The sequence below is a fragment of the Zophobas morio genome, unplaced genomic scaffold, assembly GCF_036711695.1.
Source record: "Zophobas morio isolate AGI-343-1 ecotype UQ-CSIRO unplaced genomic scaffold, CSIRO_AGI_Zmor_V1 ptg000009l, whole genome shotgun sequence".
In the NCBI taxonomy this organism is placed as follows: domain Eukaryota; kingdom Metazoa; phylum Arthropoda; class Insecta; order Coleoptera; family Tenebrionidae; genus Zophobas; species Zophobas morio.
In genome coordinates this window covers 4,432,697-4,451,964 of record NW_026972114.1, presented here as the reverse complement: position 1 = coordinate 4,451,964, position 19,268 = coordinate 4,432,697, and the positions used below count along the sequence as shown (strand labels likewise).

The 19,268-nt window shown below is 33.1% G+C and overlaps 1 protein-coding gene across 1 annotated transcript; it reads left to right on the top strand.

Moving 5' to 3' along the window:
* The first annotated feature begins 9,004 nt into the window (after positions 1–9,004).
* Positions 9,005–18,753, top strand: LOC135125766 (serine protease snake-like). Its single transcript, XM_064051437.1, has 6 exons — positions 9,005–9,167; positions 12,436–12,666; positions 12,841–12,995; positions 16,267–16,379; positions 16,507–16,921; positions 18,316–18,753. The coding sequence occupies exons 1-6, from the start codon at positions 9,083–9,085 to the stop codon at positions 18,481–18,483; spliced, it is 1,167 nt and encodes a 388-aa protein (XP_063907507.1). The 5' UTR covers positions 9,005–9,082; the 3' UTR covers positions 18,484–18,753.
* Positions 18,754–19,268: the final 515 nt, after the last annotated feature.

Here is a 19,268-nt window from a genome sequence, read left to right as displayed (position 1 = left end):
TTTTTCCTTCTCAATTATGTTTTGTCCTGGCCGCAGCTGGGTAAAGAAGACTTGGCACTATTAGGTTATCTCATCTGTAAAAACCGACTTCTCCCGGACCTGATGCGGTAACTTTTTGAATAAGTAGTGCTGATTTATTATTTAAACTTTTATAAATCGAGTGATAAATTTGTTCCAGGAAATTATACTCAAAATTAGTTTAACTTCGTTAGTGTTACAGCTTCTACAGGAACGTCATTTGATATCTCCTCAATAGCATGCCTTTATTCTTGGAAAACCTAGCATCTCCGGTCTACTTTACTGGAAGTCTTAATGATCGTCGGAGACAAATTGTGGGAGTGCAATACGCGATGCTTGATGTTTCCAAGGTTTTGGATAGGGTACCCAAAAGTTATTTTTTTTAAACTAGTCAATGGGTTTTGGAAGTAATCTTCTTCAATGGACTGAGTCTTTTCTTCGTGATTACCAGTATTTGCCCCAGCTACCTAAAAATTTCCCCTCATGATTTTTGCCTTGACGATTTACAAAGTTTTAATCAAACAAAGACCAGCATTGTCGTATGGAAACAAAATCTTTTTGGTAAAAACAAATCCTGTTGAACGAGTACTTCAGTATTTTCAATAGATGGCACTGTATATATACACTCTGCAAACATATGCTTGCATGCTTCTTGTTTTTTGTAGATCATGTTGCCTTTCCGTTGTAGTTTTCCGATTTGAAAAATACAACCTCGCCATACCCTACTTGGAAAACAAGGAGATCATTAATACATAACGTGGGCAGTTACCCATGTTTTAATATTTAGAGAATCAGGAAGGCCTCTCTGTTAGGTTTGTAGTTTAGAAGTTGGTAATGCAGATAGAATTCTAAAAGAGAAAGTGAAACACATTTTTAACTGTAAACTTCATGGGGAGGCTGGCTTCTGCGTGAAACGCCCAATTTGGTTGTATAATTATAACACAGAAACACGTAGCGGGAGCGGGGTGTGCGGTTCCTTGTCGAGCTGGCGGCCGCGCCATCTGCAGTGCTTGTCGATAGAGTAGAATCACCTTCGCGATGGAAGGACACCCGCGACCGGGAGCCTCAAACTCCGCTCGGGCTACAACACCCCCTATGGAGATTTTACTATGCTCTAGAATGAAACCGAGATAATTCGATCGCCACACTCTGGTGCCGCTTCCGCTGCATAGATTTTTTTTATTAAAATTTTGTTCTCTTGTTGACTGTCATAATTCTAAATTTGCCGCCACATGTCCGTAATAACTTGTGTAATTGCATTCAGTAACTTTAATTTGATTTCATTCAAAGATAGTCATCGAAGAATATTTTGTAAGAAGTTCGTCCACTAAACGATTTCACTTAAGTATATCCAAATGCTTTCTATTGTTGGCTATGTTAGAGGCGAAGGGGGTATTCCTGGGCTGAACTAAGTTGCCAATAGCAAGAAAGTCCGTTAATTTGGTTTATTGATAGCTTTCAGTACAACGGTTATAGTGGTTGAAGTCGGAGAAGAATTGTGTGGCACCAGTTGAATTGTTTGAGGTGTTTTATGATGAAGAAATCGTCTTATTTTTAGCAGAGGACGGTGTCGGTGTCGGTGTCGAGGTCACCGAGACCGGTCTCAAGATTGGCATGTAAAGCCGCGCTATACAGAAAAAGAGAGAGAAATAAACTCTTAAACAATATGTACATGAAACCCCTCAGAGAGTGGTTGGTGATGATTACATTTCTTAGGACCCCCACAATGCTCTAAGAGAATACAAACCTACACCCACTGCCAGAATTCATAGAGTATTTGGACCACAACGATCCTCAGGATGCAAAAGTGATGTACAAATAACTCTCGGAACGCTGTATCAGTGCAGATGTTGCTTGACGAATTATTTTTGGAGCCACGTAAATTGCGGCGGGAGCGCAAGAGTAGCCTAGGTGTGATCGAGAGATCGAACTATTTAATAAAATGTGTTCGTTTGACTTTTTCAATGACCAAATTAGGTACAACAATTGATGCCGTTTTCACACGTTTTATTACTCATTTAAGAACTGATATTTATCACTAGTTAAATTAATAATTTTTAAAGTTTGGTTTTGCGAAATTTTTCAGGGTGGCCGATTTTTTTTTGCAGGCCAGTGTATTTTAAATCGAATAAGTTATAAATACTGCTCTAGCATTTGTAAATATTTACTTGTTACATTAGTTGGAAAATTACACATTGTAATTTATTTTTTTTATACAATATTATAATAATTAATTATGATATTTCTATATAATAAATAAATAAAAAAAAGTATATTTTATAATAAGCAATAATTGACAATAGATGGATATGTACTTTAATTAACCCAATCATCATCATTATTCATCATTTTGTCAAAAAATACAAATGCAACATATTTTTGGTTTTCATTATTTTTTTAAGACAAAATTTTAATGACTTCACCGCGTATACGTGTTTGATTTATATAAATTGAGAACGCAGAGTTAAAACTCCAACCGTGCGTCCCTGGGTCGACGCATTCTTTTTTTTTAAATCCAGTCAAATTTATGAATATCTGTCACAATAATTATGACATTTGAAGGGTCGCGTCGTTGCCATGGATATGATTAGACGTTGTCATTATAGTTACACACACACTGAAATAGACGGAATAAATCAGGGCCGACTTAGATATAGCAATAATTTATGAAGACCCTATAAATAACATTACTAATGATTTAAGTGTCAAGTAACTGTTCGGCAGTTTCATGCCTCTTCATCCATGTAGGCAAAAACATACGTGTCATGATGTGGACCGATAAAATCCATAGGATTTCCTTTGTTAATAACTGACTAAAGTCGAGTCCAACAAATATTCAACCGTTCAAGAAACTGTTTTTGTTCTTCTCTCCTCTGTGTAGATTAACTCCCGACTGTTGGGCGGGAAATAATAGAAATAATAAAGTCTTATAGGCCTTAAAGAGGCTACAACAACACTCAATATATTTGAATGGTGTGGTGTCCGGGATGTTATCCTACGTAGGACTGATTTTCGACTCAATATCTCTTATTTGTCCTGTAGACGAATTTTCAATCAAAGTATTGCATCTTCTTTAAAGTTCGTTTATTCTGAACACTTGGACTCGTTTGACAAGCTCGCTGAACCTGTTGATCTCCGCCCTGGGAATTCGGTATTCGGTCGCGAATTTTGCTATTTAGCAACCCACAAGTTGCATTAATTAATTTGGCATCCCTGGGCATATTTTCAGCTTAAAAATGAGGAACAATTTTTCCAAACTGTAGAACTGTGCATACTTGCCGAAATGATAATTTTGTTGTGTCGCTAATCCGTATGAGTATCTACTATTTATTCATAAATATATAAACACAAAAAAAAATAATACATAAGTTTTATCATTCGTTAAAAAGAAATATTGAGTTAAATACTTTTATATTTATAATTTTATATAATAATTGTCTAAAGGTAGTCTGCAACGATGGTTCGTCTGTCCAAACTGGGGTAAATTTCTTTCTTAAATAGCAAAAATCCTTTCTATATTATTGTAAAGAAGTACAATTTAAGACAGTCACATGTAACATTTAACTCAAAACCTTGAGAAACTTCAAGTAAAAAAAAATATTAAAACGTGTTTTCCCAATCGTACCCTTACCACGAATACAGTTAAAAACACTGAAATCTGAAGTTTAATTTAACTAAAAAACTATGGGTCCTGATGCTGTTGCCAAAGATTTAGGGGTTTAGAGCGATAAAACTTCGTATGGCAAGTGTAGAAAATCTATAATTTCGCTGAGGTAGGAGAAGGGACTGCAGCTACTCTTACGAGGTCGTTTACTTGTTCACTGTTAGGGATTCCCACACGTGATGCAGTACTAGACAAAGATTATGAGTTTATGACTTATAAGATTTCCCAGAGGTGATTGTGTAATTCAAACACTCACATTCAGAACTTGTTTAACAATCAAAATCAGTCAATGCACTGTACTTCCGTCTAGTTCCAAAAAAAAAAATCTTTTCATATCTTTGAATTTTTTCCAAAAATTTTTTTCGTACCTTAACAAAAAATTCACTTAATATCAAGTAGTCTACGGTCTTAGTATTTTGGGTTGCGTAAAAATAATTTTCAGAAGTAATTTTCTCATGACTAACACCCCTTTTTTCAAAATTTAGTATATTCAAGAATATCAATTCAAATAACAGTCTCTAACGTACATTATTGAACAAAAAAATTATAACAGCGCTAAGGGAATAGTTTGAGTTTCAAGAGAAACACCCTTATATAACGCATCACAAAACTTGTGAAATGGGTATAAACAGAAAACCTGTAGGTATAAACAAACGATATACATAGCCTTGTGAAAAAATACCGCTCTAAAGCTAACGGCCACCGGTTAGTGTTAATTTATGGTTATTTATTATGGACTTCCCAACTACATTAACTAATGATTTTATTTAAAAACGCAAAAATGAAAAATTTATGATTTATAATAACACAAAACAATGTACATCAAAAACCCATACACTTGCAGCGAAGGACGCGGCAAAAACTAGTTCTGATGCACAGTAGTTTACTATATGCAATGAGGTCCATTTTAAACGGGTCAGTTCTGTCTACAGTATCGCCACTGTTATGACTACACCTGTTCCAAGAATTGTTTATTTTCTTGATTTTCATACTGATGGGTTACTAAATAGTTTTCCCACTCAAATTGTTTACTTGTATTCAAAGCAATCTTGAATCTCGTGTTAGTTCTGCCTGGTGTCCTGTGTGAGAAACATGAGTTTTGTGTTGGTTAGGGTTACCATATTCTAAAAGTTAATCCTAGGGCATAAAATTTTAAAAATCCGGACAAAACCGGACACTTATAATAATTATCTCCAGCATTAAAATTAATATTTCAAAAGAATACGGGAAATGATTATTCTGTGCTGAAGGTCTGTTGTCGGCAACCTGTCATAAATTATTATTATTCTTCAATATCGGCTTATGATGTTTTTATGACCATGTCCTGTATATACCTGACTGGTCAACAAAATTTAATTTTTTCTCTCGAACTTTGACATAATTGTAATGTTTGTGTTTGTAACAAAGAGCATGAATCTTATAACTTAGCTCGATTAAAAAAAAATGCATATTTGATGTTAGAAACACAAAATCAGGTAAATCAATTTAATTTTTAACGGCAAAAAGTGATGTATTAACAAAAGAACAACTATGATTAATAAAAAAACAACGATTGCAGTTTAAAAAACGAAAGAAACAAAAGAAACAGCTAAGGCCGAGGTTTTTTCGGTTGCCTCCTATAGATTTCATGGGAGATCTCTCGCTTGATGGTCCCGCAGTATTCTGCGAGGATTTCGGTGTTCCATCGATCTTGGTAACCTTTTGCTATCCACAAAATGCCCAGATGGAAGCGTTCTCCATGTTCATCACTCACGTCGTCACAATTTTTGGAGAAAAAATCAAGGTGCGAATGCATAAAATGCACTTTAAGGATAAGTTAATTTCAAATTTTTTATATGATTTGACAACAAAAAATACACCTTATAGAAAATTTCCTATTACTTAATAGTACGATTTTTGTATTTTTCAAAGGATAATATTTTAAGATTACTTTTAAATGAGAGCTAAGTTTTGGTTTAGCCGTTTATAATATTATTTAAAATTGTTAATTAAATAATAATTGACTAATATTTTAAAAGTTAGAGCTTAGCTGTTGACCAGTGAATCGTCTATCCCGGTGCAGCAGGTATATACATTTTAGGAAGAATTGCTGGTTCCGTTTAATAAGGCAAAATAAGTACAATTTCATAGAAAGGTATTTAAACCCCTTATAGGATTTAAGGCTGCCTGGCAGGCCGAAATCATCAGAGTGCAACTTTAAATTTTCAGATTTTTGTTGAAACTCATTTTATTTTAATCTCGCTTCACGATTTCTGAGAATATATCACGATAAATTATTCTACCGAGGGTTGTAAAAATATTAATTTTATTGTCCAAGATTTACACTTAAACATAATCGGCACATTCTAGGGCAAAACGGACCTGCCAAGCCCGCCTAGCGTTAGACCCAACAATGAAAAAGTGAAGAAATGACACGTGTGGCAACAGGAAAAGATGCTACATTTGTCTGAAAAATAAAGGTATAAAACAGTAACAAATATGCGATTTATGCGAGAGAAATGTATGTATTGAACATTCGATTAGTCGATTACAGAACTAATTTGTGCTAATTGAAAAAAATAATCATTATGTAACACGCAATTATTATTTTCTAAAAATAATAACATACCTTAAACAAATATTTTTACTATTAAAATTACTCTTATTTACTAACACAAATACAACCAGCGGGCCTACCGGACTCGGGTTGCTCACGTACACAGATAAAATGCATTGCCCCGACAAGCGTGAAACGCAGCGAATAGTGAATTGTGGTTTATGGTTTTTAAAATACCATCTTTCCATGACTTAGATTTATTACCCCTCAGGATTATATTTAAAGATGTATAAGTACTGAAGGCTAACAACTTGCAAAAGCTGGAATTGGCGAACAGCAATTAATAAAAATTACAGGACACTCTTCGGCAGGATCTATCCGTCCTTATTTGCAGCTAGACAGTTCTCACCACAATAAAATTATAACAACATTTAAACAAGATATTACAGTTGTGAAAGTGGCAATAAAATCATTGAGAAAAAAAAAGATCAAAAGGAAAATAATATTTATAATAATTGTACCTTTAATTGTTATTATTCTAATCAGTAATCAGTAATTTCAGTTTAAGATGTAATTTTGTATGTTTCATTATCATTTTTTATTAAAGTTCATTTTACAAGTTTGACAAATTAATTTGACATAATTTTTTTCGCTGAAAAACAGTGTTGTTATCTGACAGAAGAATGTTTTTTCACTGAAAAAATTTTTTGGTGAATGTCATTGGCCAAATTTCAAACAATTCTAATTGACTCAAAAAAATTAATAAACTGAACAACGATGAGCGAATTTATTCAGAATCAGCCTGCAAAATGAATTTCCTGAGAAATATTCCCAACTTGAAGTCCAAGAAGCAGCAGGGATGTAATCAATTAATAGATTTATTATATACTTATTTAATAACCACGGACAATTAAATATTAAAAGTATAAACTTTTATGAATCAGTTGTTATAACAAACGTAATGATAGACCCTAAAAGTAAATTAAATATTTTGTTTGTAAAAACGATGGCCAAATCATGCTCGTTCGACATATTTTACATTCATCCAAACTGCATTTTTTATACGATAGTGTGGTTAATAATAATATTGTATTTAAAATTTCAACAATCACAAACAATAAACATCAAAATAATTTATGCAGTCGTACAAAGCATCAAAATATCTTTCAAATGAGGGGTCATATCGACTTCCCTTGACATTTAAAATCGTTGTGTGGGGGGCTGCTTGAGTCAAGAGAAAAACATGACAAAGTCAATTTTTATGTCAAAACGTGGCTCGCTAGAAATTAAGATTGTACTCGTTTTCAATTTTAGTCAAAATAAAGCAACAAATGCGTGTAGTTACAACAAATTTTTATGTATCGTAACATATTGGGTATTCAATTGAAAAAAGCATCGAGTTGGCTTTGACTTTTAAAGTATAATAATAACAAGCTTTATTTCTTTTTTGGGACAAAAGAAATTGTATAAAGACGTCAAAAACAAAAAATTGAGCAAAATAAGACATAACACTAAAGATGACCTCATCAATACAATAAAAAAACACACAAAAAATCAGTACGAAGAGGACATGAAAGAAAAAATCACGCAGCGGAGCAAGTGAAATAGCGGGTAACATACGGATTTCGAATAACTCTACTAATGCACAATTCCAAAATACTCATCAGCTGTGTAAGAACATTCAGATATCAAATATTGTTTTGCCAATCTTTGGAATGCTGAGTTGTTGTCACATATTTTATATACTCAAGTAGCAGATTGTGTATTCTAGGTTCTATCAGATGTGCATTAATTCCTAATGCCATCAATGTAGAAATTATGACAATATTTAAACCATAGTGTTCATGTGACGATGAAATTTTCTCCTATGAAACGTGAACACACATAATTCATAAATACATATATACTTGGAAGTGTCATAATTTGATACTTCCTAAACAGTTTTTTATAGCCGAAAGTACTAACAGCCCCAGCAATAATCCGAATTACCCGCTTCTGTGCAATGAAGACTCTACTCTATATCTAGATATTTTTAAAAATATCTATCCCCAACACTGTCTATAAATTATGTGAATTATTGTCCGTAAAAAGTAAATAAAAATTTTCTCTTTGGATTGTCAAGCCGAATATAACTCGTGATCTGATTTTTTCTGCAAATTCACAAATTTTGTGGGAAAAATCGGACTACTAGTACTTGTTATATTATATATGAAAAAATTATGAAGCCAGTGGAGCGGGAATTTGAATACTAGGTGAAACACTCGTGATGTTATAAATTTTTGTTCATTGTAGGTGGCTTAAACAAAAGTGGAAAGCGACAAATAAATAGATCGAAGCCACTTGCAATGTAAAAAACATTTATAATGACCCTGTACAATACGTGATAAAAATATACAATTACGTTGTTAGGGAACTAAAAACTAACAAGAACGTTGAAACAGAAACACAATGCTTTCAAACCAATTTTTGGATGCTAAGTTATCTAATTAAGTAGTTTAATTATTATAAAATTCTCCGGAATATTAGGTAATTAGTGGTTTTTATTTACAAAACTGAAAATTTGTAACCTACAAAACAAATTGAGCTAAGTGATGATTAAGACACCTGTACACTCCCAATGAAGAGCTAGACAAAAACTGGTTTTAGCACAGCACACCGTAATCAATGAAAGTACTATTTGTTACGATTGCAATGGCATACATTTTAAACAAATTAGCTTGTTATCACTCCGTGAGTGTCATCTGTATTCTAAGAATTATTTACTTCTTTCATATATATAGTGATGGATCGCTTACAGTGTTTTCCCACTCAAACTACTTCTGCAAATTCAAAGCAGTCATTAAATCTCTAGTTAGTTCGCGCCGATGTCCACTGTGGTAAACATGAGTTTTGTGTTAAGTGTTTTTACGATATTCTTGCTGGGCGCTGTCTCCGGTCAACGATTTGTCGGTAAGAATAATAATTTGCTACTACACAATTGACACTAAAAATAAGACGATAAGTCATTATCGGCAACGTAAACGTGATTCTTATGAACGAAATAAGTAATATTTACACATTTGAGTTCTGGTCCCCAGAACATGCAGTGACCATGACCGCGCTTATTTTACACAGTAAGAATAACCTTTGATTACAAAAGACCAATGAGATCACATTGTTGCCTTATCTATCGTATTTCGTTCTTAAAATCTAATAAACAGATAAACTGGCAACTCCTACTAATGAATGTATGACAAGAAAAGATGCAAAATTAAAGAATTGTCGCTCTAAGTATCTTGTTTGTCCGTTTTTAGAGGCGATAAAAACCGTCAAGGGGTTTTCCAATCTATGAATGTTGTATTCAATATCTTCGTAATAATAATAATCAGTTTTACGAAATCTCTCATATGGAAATTCCAAAATGGGGTAATAAATATCCACAGAATACATTTCCGCTCCTCCCTCGTTCAACAATTTTTCTAATAAGTAATCATTATCTATATCACAATTAATGAATCATCGAAGAAATGAAACCGCGCAAATTATGTGATGAGTTTCAAGTGAATTAATATGAAAATTATACCTTACCCAAGTGTAATCACCCTAAATTCGATCAAGTTTAAATTCTAGTAAGCGAAGAAATTTTTTCTGAACTCTTTCCCATAAATCACAGTCTATTTTATAATTAGTGCACCATCAGGAAAAACAATAAACTAAATAAGGCTGAACAAAGAAAAATATAAAATTTTTAGTATCATAATCGAATAATTCTGACAACGACAATCTATTAATCTATCTATCCAACGAAGAAACGTGCCGAGCTAACAGGCCGTTACAGTCGCAAACTCGTGGTTGGAAATCACGGCTATAGATAAGCTGACAGCGACCGCTTCCCTAACTTATATTCAAGGCCTACATCTTTCGTGCAGATGGCGCGACCGCCAGCTCGACAAGGAACCGCGCACGCCGCTTCCGCCACGTGTTTCTGCGTTATTTACCTCAATTCCATTTAAATGTTCACTTTCTGTAACTCTGATATTAAACTACAACTAAACAAGTGTTAAAGTTAAAAAAAAAAAACATTTAAATTCGCCATACACTCTCGTGAAATTTTAAACAGCAAATAATTCTCACCTGAGATTAAGATTGAATATCAGACAATTTATATGACGGAAACATTGATCAACTTATCCCAAACAAAACACATGATAAATAAACACAACATGCATCCAGCGTTGCGAGAAATATGCGTCTCGGTGATACAATTTCCAACGTCGCGAGAAAATAAGTCTCGGTGATGTGATGATTAGAGAGCGGAAAATATGTAGCAAAATTTTGAGAAATATGATCATATGATATGCACCAATTTTATGCAAATATGCAGTAACTTTCTTAATATATGCAGAGAAATGCAGTTGCATATGCTCCAAAAATTAAAAAAAACGCTTAATAAGCGAACTAAATTTATTTATAAAATACAAAAACAGGTTTCCCGAGCTTACGTTTTATTACAAAAAATACATAAATCACATTGCAAAGTGTATAAAAAATAAATATAAACAGAAGAAATTAAAAAATAGTAGTAATCCACTATTTAATTACTATTTTGGTAACAATTTATTTTTAAATATTTTTCGAAATATTTTGACAAAAAGTTTTTCCGGTAATTCTAAAATATATGTATTTGTAAATAGAAAAATTGCGTACTACGTCCACGGATGTAAAAATACTTACGGGTTTAGGGCAGGCGCGACAAAAGACAGTTCGTTCTTGAAGAATAAGTTCAGGAAAAGGTTTAATCCATAAATAAATTTGATTTATTTTCGACATATTGTATCCTTTTAAATGCTTTCAATACAAACTCACGATGAAAAATAATAGGATAACGTCCCTTCGACCACCACTAAACGTACCATTAATACACTTAACTAACGAACAAAAATATTGGGAATGAACCGTATTTCCCAAAATAATTACGCCGCGAATTTACCTGGAAGGATGGCTTAACACCCAGTGGTGTCTCTAAACTACCATCAAACCCAAACCTTTCGTAGTTATTTGAAGCTCAGGACAATATTTGCAATATGATTCATAAAATTTCGTCATTCTAGATAAATGTCGATAGAATGACAATGATTTTTTTTTCAAATTAGCACAAAAATTGATAAAAATGCAAAATATGCACCCGTTCCGTGAAATATGCAGCAGAAAGCAAATACATATATGCAAATATGCAATTTTTTTATAGCTCTATTAATTTTTAATTAGCATGATTCGTTCACATATTAAATATTAAGCCTTATATGCAAAAAATAACGGATATGCAAATTTCATAAAATCCGCTCTCTAGTGATGATGATATGATGATAACTATCAAAGGGGAAAAAATTTTAATCCCGTCGTCCCTCAGTCCACCATATTATGAATTCTACCGCACTTTCCACGGTCCTTTTTCCAGAGTGGGACAACGTTATAATGTAAAACTTAAGTATAAGCATTCAGAAACCTTATTTATAACTTGATAAACAAAGGAGGAGTCCTGACTAAGTGAATCTCACGAAATCTCCTAGAAAGTGCTGTATGTAAACAATCTCAGGACTAGTTAGAACGTAATTTCCAAATACATAACTGGTTCTAAAATTGTCATTTATTCGAATTTCCACTCTCTTCTTTTTCAAAATATTTGTTTTTTAACTCCGATATTAGACCATAAAGAGTTAACTACGAAACAAAAATAAGCAAGATTAATTATATTTATGTTAAAAGATGATGTATTAACTTTTTTGCTTCAGTTTCTGTAATGAAATTCGAAATTTCGGTGAGAAAAGATTTAATATATGATAAATCGATAAGACAAATTAAGTCGCAAAAAAATCTCCGATTTTGTTACATGGAACTATAAAAAAATAAAGTTATATATTCACTACCTTTGGGAAGTAAAAATGAATACACAATTAGAAAACAATTGAAGGTAAAGTCCATTATGTGTAAAACCATGATTGCAATTATGGAGAGTTCTTTGTTACAATTGAAGTCGAGCAACTCATTGTATGTTTTTAATTAGCTAATTACCTTGATCCACGAATCTTATCTTACACATGTGTAGTTTGTAAAATAAGTACCTAATCGAATTGTGACAAACATATTTTTAAAATCAATAAAATAAATTTACGCATTGCTTACGCTCGGGAAGTAACAAATCTATATTATAGAAAACCGTATCTATTTATGTTTTTAGGTGATGTATGCACCTTGCAGTCAACTGGATCGGGGGAAGTCTGCAAATTGTTGACTGATTGTCCAAAAGCTCAAGAGGAACTACGAAAAAACCGCTTTCCTCAAACATGTGGGTTTCAAGGAACACAGCCAATAGTATGTTGCCCAGAAAGTCAGACAGTGACACCCGAAACAACCACAGTAGAAGAAACAACTCCACCACGGCGAAAACCAGGCGATATGAGTAAAAGAAGTAGGTACATACATAGGAATAAGAACATTGGTACTCGCTAATTGTAAAATATTTTAATACAAATATATTATATTTTGTCATTTTTGTAAGATGAAGTATTTACTTATCAATTTTTACAAACAATAATTCGTTAATAGACTGAATTTAAAACCACTTGTGCATTTCTTATTTCAGGATGTAGAGAGTACTCTCGCTACGTGTATGAATCAAAAGTACCACCAATTGCATTAATTAATGTATCGGAAGTCACAAGAAACGAATGTGGCCATAAAGTAGTCAAACTGATTGTAGGTGGAGAACCAGCTGGACGAAAAGAATTTCCCCACATGGTGAGCAAATTAGATGTTAAAAAATTGGTCTAAAGAGTTTAGACAGTACTTCGCTCGCTGTCGGAAACTTGACGAGTGCATGCCTATTGTGTTTTTTTTTCTCATTACATTTTTGTAGTGGGAATTTAAAAAAAAATTGTCATCAACATTTTTGCAAGGACACGTATATCAGTTGGGATAGATGTAGTGTAATACTAAGAATAAAATTATTGTATTCCCAAATTTTCGGGAAAATGAATTGGGTCGTTTTGAATATTGATTTCTTATAATCAATAAAATAACGAAACAATTTACTCACGTATACGGCGTCGGTGTCTAATATCTAGAGAGCGGATTTCTGTCGGGCTAGGCAAGGCCAAACTCGGTACGGCTCGTACGGGATGCGAATTCATTGCTGTTGTGGACTGCACTTCGTTTATTTGAGATTAGAATAACGCTGTTTCGTTGCACTCTGCTGTTAATTCCCGTTCTCATTTACTTAGCCGTTTGATTAATAAATCGTTAATTATATTTATGGAATTAGTACCGATTAAACGTGACGTAGCCCGACAAAAATCCGCTGTCTAGTAATATGAAAGGCAACTGAAAATCGTTTATGTATAAACATTCTTAATTTCAGATGACAAGCGTAACAGCATACGTGAGAGTCAAACAGAGAAACTGTAAACAAAACGACCATCGGTTTTATTGGTTCGACTTCCGCTTATTATATAAAACATTGGGTTTTATTTTAATTCTTGACGGTGAAATTCACAATTGGTTGATTATAAACATGTCTATTCCACATTCGCGAAACCTAGACAGCGCACACGTCTGTTATGTTAAAGTCGATGTAAATAAGCGTGCTACCCTTATGTTTCAACCGAGTTTTTCCTTTAACAAATTTTGTGTCTACCAAATTGGGTTGGTTTGGGTGTAATACTAATAATAAGTGTTGCCTTTAATTTAATCAATAAAATAAATTGACTTCATTAATTTTTTTGAACCTCCTCTTAAGAAAATCTAAAAAATATGAATGGAATGATAAATCACAAGTACAAACTCTTCATATTTTTTGCATTTTAGATAGGATTTATTCAGCAAAATTTAAGGGTGACGTCATCAATTTTTTTAGGAGGGATGAACAAATACATTTTGAACAAAAGTTTACCATGCTTATAATAACTTTAAAATATTCCCAAGATTTCAAAGCATTCGGTTTTGTAATTCCTGATTAAATCGATAAAATAAATTCACGCCTTCATTAATTTTTTTGAGTCACCCTGCATATGCAAATCCAAAAATATGAATGGAATGATAAATCACAAGTACAGACTCATCATATTTTTACAGTTTAGATAGGATTTATTCAGCAAACTTTCGAGCTGACGTCATCAATTTTTTGGAGGGGATAAGCAAATATATTTTGACTAAAAATTTATTATGCTCTTTATAACCTTAAAACATCTGCAAGATTTCAAAGCATTCGGTTTTGTAGTTCCTGATTAAATCAATAAAATAAATTTATGCATTCATTAATTTTTTTGAGTCACCCTGTATATGCAAATCGAAAAAATTTGAATGGAATGATAAATCACAAGTACAGACTCGTCATATTTTGTACATTTTAGATAGGATTTATTCAGCAAAATTTTGTGGTGACGTCATAAATTTTTTAGGGGGGACGACCAAATACATTTTGGTCAAAAATTTACCATGCTTATGATAATTTTAAAATATCTTCAAGATTTCGAAGCATTCGGTTTTGTAGTTCCTGAGTAAATCAGTAAAATAAATTTACGCTTTCATTTATTTTCTTGAATCACTCTGTATATGCAAATCCAAAAAATATGAATGGAGTGATAGATCACAAGTACAGACTGATCATATTTTTACAGTTTAGGTAGGATTTATTCGGCAAACTTTCGAGCTGACGTCATCAAGTTTTAGGAGGGGATAAGCAAATATATTTTGACTAAACATTTATTATGCTCTTTATGACCTTAAAACATCTGCAAGATTTCAGAGCATTCGGTTTTGTAGTTCCTGATTAAATCAATAAAATATATTTACGATTTCATTAATTTTTTTGAGTCACCCTGTATATGCAAATCCAAAAAATATGAATGGAGTGATAAATCACAAGTACAGACTCATCATATTTTTACAGTTTAGATAGGATTTATTCGGCAAACTTTCGAGCTGACGTCATCAATTTTTTGGAGGGGATAAGCAAATATATTTTGACTAAACATTTATTATGCTCTTTATAACCTTAAAACATCTGCAAGATTTCAAAGCATTCGGTTTTGTAGTTTCTGAGTAAATCAGTAAAATATATTTACGCATTCATTAATTTTTTTGAGTCACCCTGTATATGCAAATCCAAAATATATGAATGGAGTGATAGATCACAAGCACAGACTCATCATATTTTGTACATTTTAGATATGATTTATTCCACAAACTTTTGAGCTGACGTCATCAAGTTTTTGGAGGGGATAAGCAAATATTTTTTGACTAAAGATTTATGATGCTCTTTATAGCCTTAAAACATCTGCAACATTTCAAAGCATTCTGGTTAGCAGATTAAAAATTAAATTTCAAAATGTTGTTTTATAATTTTGATTTTTTTTCCAAAAATCTGGACGTTTCGGGTGAAAAGTCGATTCAGAGTTGTAAACTACATGTGTAGGACTATGTTATTTTATACAATTGAAAACCCATTTACTATGTACAATTTTGAAGTGACGTCATCGCATTAGTGGTGGGGATGATTAGACAAATTTTGGTTAGCGTTTTACCATCTACATGATATTCTTAATATAAGTACAAAATTTCACAACAATCGGTCGAGTACTTTCGGAGATTATCTGTCTAATAAAAATCCGGGACAACAGACGGACAGACGGACAGACGGACGGACAGACGGACGGACAGACGGACGGACAGACGGACGGACAGACGGACAGACAGACGGAAATGGGAGACCTATTTCTTCGTCTTCTAGGGGTCATGAAAGATCGAGAAAACGTAAAAGTAGAGAGTCGGCCGACGGACTCGATTACAATACTTCCTTTGCTTACGCTCGGGAAGTAAAAACAGCAACTTACGTTTTTCTACCATACTTTCATCAGTTTTTGAAAATGTTATTAACACTTTAGAAATAACTCAATTCGAAAATGCTGGATATATTTCATTGTAGTTTAGGTACGAGGGAAGCTCTGTCGAAACAACTTCCAACCAATTTTTTATAGCTATCAAAGAACTATCTTTGTTTCTTTTGTTATAGGCCGCAATTGGATACGAACCAACTCCTGGAGACGTGGAATGGCTCTGTGGTGGAACGATCATAAGCAACAAATTTATCTTAACAGCTGCACATTGCCTGAGTGATCCAAATGCGTAAGTTAAAAGAAGCTTTATTAATTTCCAATTTACTATACTCAATAGTAAATCTGAAACTATTTAATATAACTAGTTAATTTAAAAAATATTGTCTTCATTTAATCTATTACTTTACATTTTGCAGAGGAGATGCTTTGTGGGTAAGACTTGGAGTGAACAAACTTAACGATATAAGTACCCATCGGCAACAACTAAAGATAGTTGAACGAATAGCTCATCCTGAATACAAATCGAATTCTCATTACCATGACATAGGATTGTTAAAATTAGAAAAACCAGCTAAAATGAACCCATACGCACGACCAGCGTGCCTTTATTTGTCACCAGAAATTTCAGCTCAAAGATCTATAGCAACAGGGTGGGGTCAAACGTCTTGGGGTGGTGATGGCAGCAACGAGTTACTTAAAGTGATTATTGATCTCTTTGATCGGGAAACTTGCGACCCGTTCTACCGGAATCAAAGAAAACTTAAAAAAGGTATCTTAAATGACATTCAAGTTTGTGCCGGCTCGCTGGACGAAGAAAAAGACACTTGCCAGGTAAATAATTTATATACTAAAAAGAGTTTTCTATATATTATATATCTTATTTTACTGTTTTATTTTTGTGCCTTTATCAGTTGTAGTCTTAACTCTGTTTTACTCTCTTGCTTCTGTTCTTTGTTTGTCTTGGGTATATCATCGAAAATTTTGTGCTGATTTCTATATAAGAACATACACTTTTAAGTATTAGGGGAATAGTGTGTACCTCGGGACGGTGTGTGTGCACCTCGAAACATAATAAAAGGAGAAATATCTGTTGAATTAAAAGAAAGTGATTTTATAGTGATAAAATTAACTACAAAGAAAATAGTTAAATATTTTATAGCTAAATTATGGAAGTTTCAGAAGATAATTTTGAATGTAAAAGAAAAGTTTTAACAAAAGAATTTATAGTCCTTAATAAGACAACACTGATTTTGGCAGATGACATACCCTTTAAGAAAGTAAAGGGTGGGTGGGCAGGGCTAGTACTTGCTAAGATAACACATATAACTGTAAAGATTCCGCACCTATTAAATTAAAAAAAATAGCTACCTGACGACAAAAAAAAATCATTAGAACTGGGATAAGGCGGGTGGGCAGAGCTTACATTTTTTTTTAATATACATATCCGGCTTTTCACAACAAGTAACTTAAAACGTGGTTAAAATAGTTAGACGGATGGGTGGGGCTTCTCCTTTGGTTTTCTTTTTTAATTAAAACATTTAGTTTTCTTTGTATAACACAATTTTTACTTAAGAACGTATTTCACATGGTAACTTTTCGTAGCAAAATAAGAATTTTACAATTAAGCTCCGCCCCTCGGGTTACGACGAATAAAAAAAAATCATTAGAATTGAGATAGGGCGGGCGGGCGGGGCTTATACGTTGCCTTTTTCTTTTCTTAATATGCGTAGCCATCTTTTCACACCAAGAAACTTAGAACGTGGTTAAAATGGTACATTTTTGTAAGGAAATATGTATTTTGCAATTATGGGGCGGAGCCTAAATGCAGAATAGATATTTCCTTATACAAATTTTCCATTTTAAACATGTTTTAAGTTTCATGTTGTGAAAAGAAGTCTACACATACTAAAACAATAAAGGAAAAGCGTAAGCCCGCCCACCCGCCCTATCTCAATTGTCATGATTTTTTTTATTCCCCGTGAACCAAGGGGGCGAAGCTTAACTGCAAAATACTTATTTCTTTACAAAAAATTAAAACATGATTTTGAATATCGTGGTGTTCAAGAATACTACGTATATTAAGAAAAAAAGCCAAAATATAAAGCCCGCCCACCCACCCTACCTCAATTGTGACTATTTTTTTAATCTTGCTATTTTTTTTGTCCCAAGGTACACACATGTCCCCTACTTCGCTTTTAGTATTAATAAACTTTATTTTATTACAGGGAGACTCTGGAGGTCCGTTACAAATCTATCACATTGGTGACAAAATCACATGTATGTATGACATAGTGGGTGTAACGTCCTTTGGGAAAGGTTGTGCAGGTAGTCCAGGAGTCTATGTGAGAGTTTCACATTATATCAAATGGATAGAAGATACTGTTTGGCCATAGATTTTTTAATTTAAATTATATTATATACCATGTACATGCTGTTATGACTGATTCCTATACCGACAATTTATAATTTTATATCACAATAAATATAGTTAAGTATTAATCTCATTCTACTTCGCTATGTTCTTAAATTAACATGTGACGTTCATACACCCAGTGTAAATAGCAAATTAGAAAACATTTTTTAAATCATTTTGAAGAACTGTTGGTTTTTAACAAACCTGAATATAATATGCATTTAGCGAATAATATAAAGTTGTTAATGTTGGTGATCTTTCATTGTTCCACTCCAGTTGCAAAAATACACCTCCAAAAAAGTCACGTATCGATAATGACGGCCCCTGGATACTGATCTGTTTGAATTTCCCCAGCAAAGTGGAGCTAACCCAAATAACTAACCCTTTTTTTTTGGAAAACCTAGCATCTCCGTTCTACTTTATTGGAAGTCTTACTGATCGTTGGAGACAGATTGTAGGACTGCAGTACGCGATGCTTGATGTATCCAAGGTTTTGGATAGAGTTTTTTTTTTAATTTCGTCGTATGGATTTTGGAGCTCATCTTCTTCAATGGACTGAGTCTTTTCTTCGTGACTACCAGTATTTGAACTTAGCTGCCAAAAAATTTACACTCATGATTTTTGTCTTGACGATTTACAAAGTTTTAACCAAACGAAGACCAGCGTTGTCGTATGGAAACAATTTTTTTGGGAAAAACAAGTCCTGTTGAACGAGTACTTCAGTATTTTCAATAGATGGCACTGCATATACAATATACTCTGCAA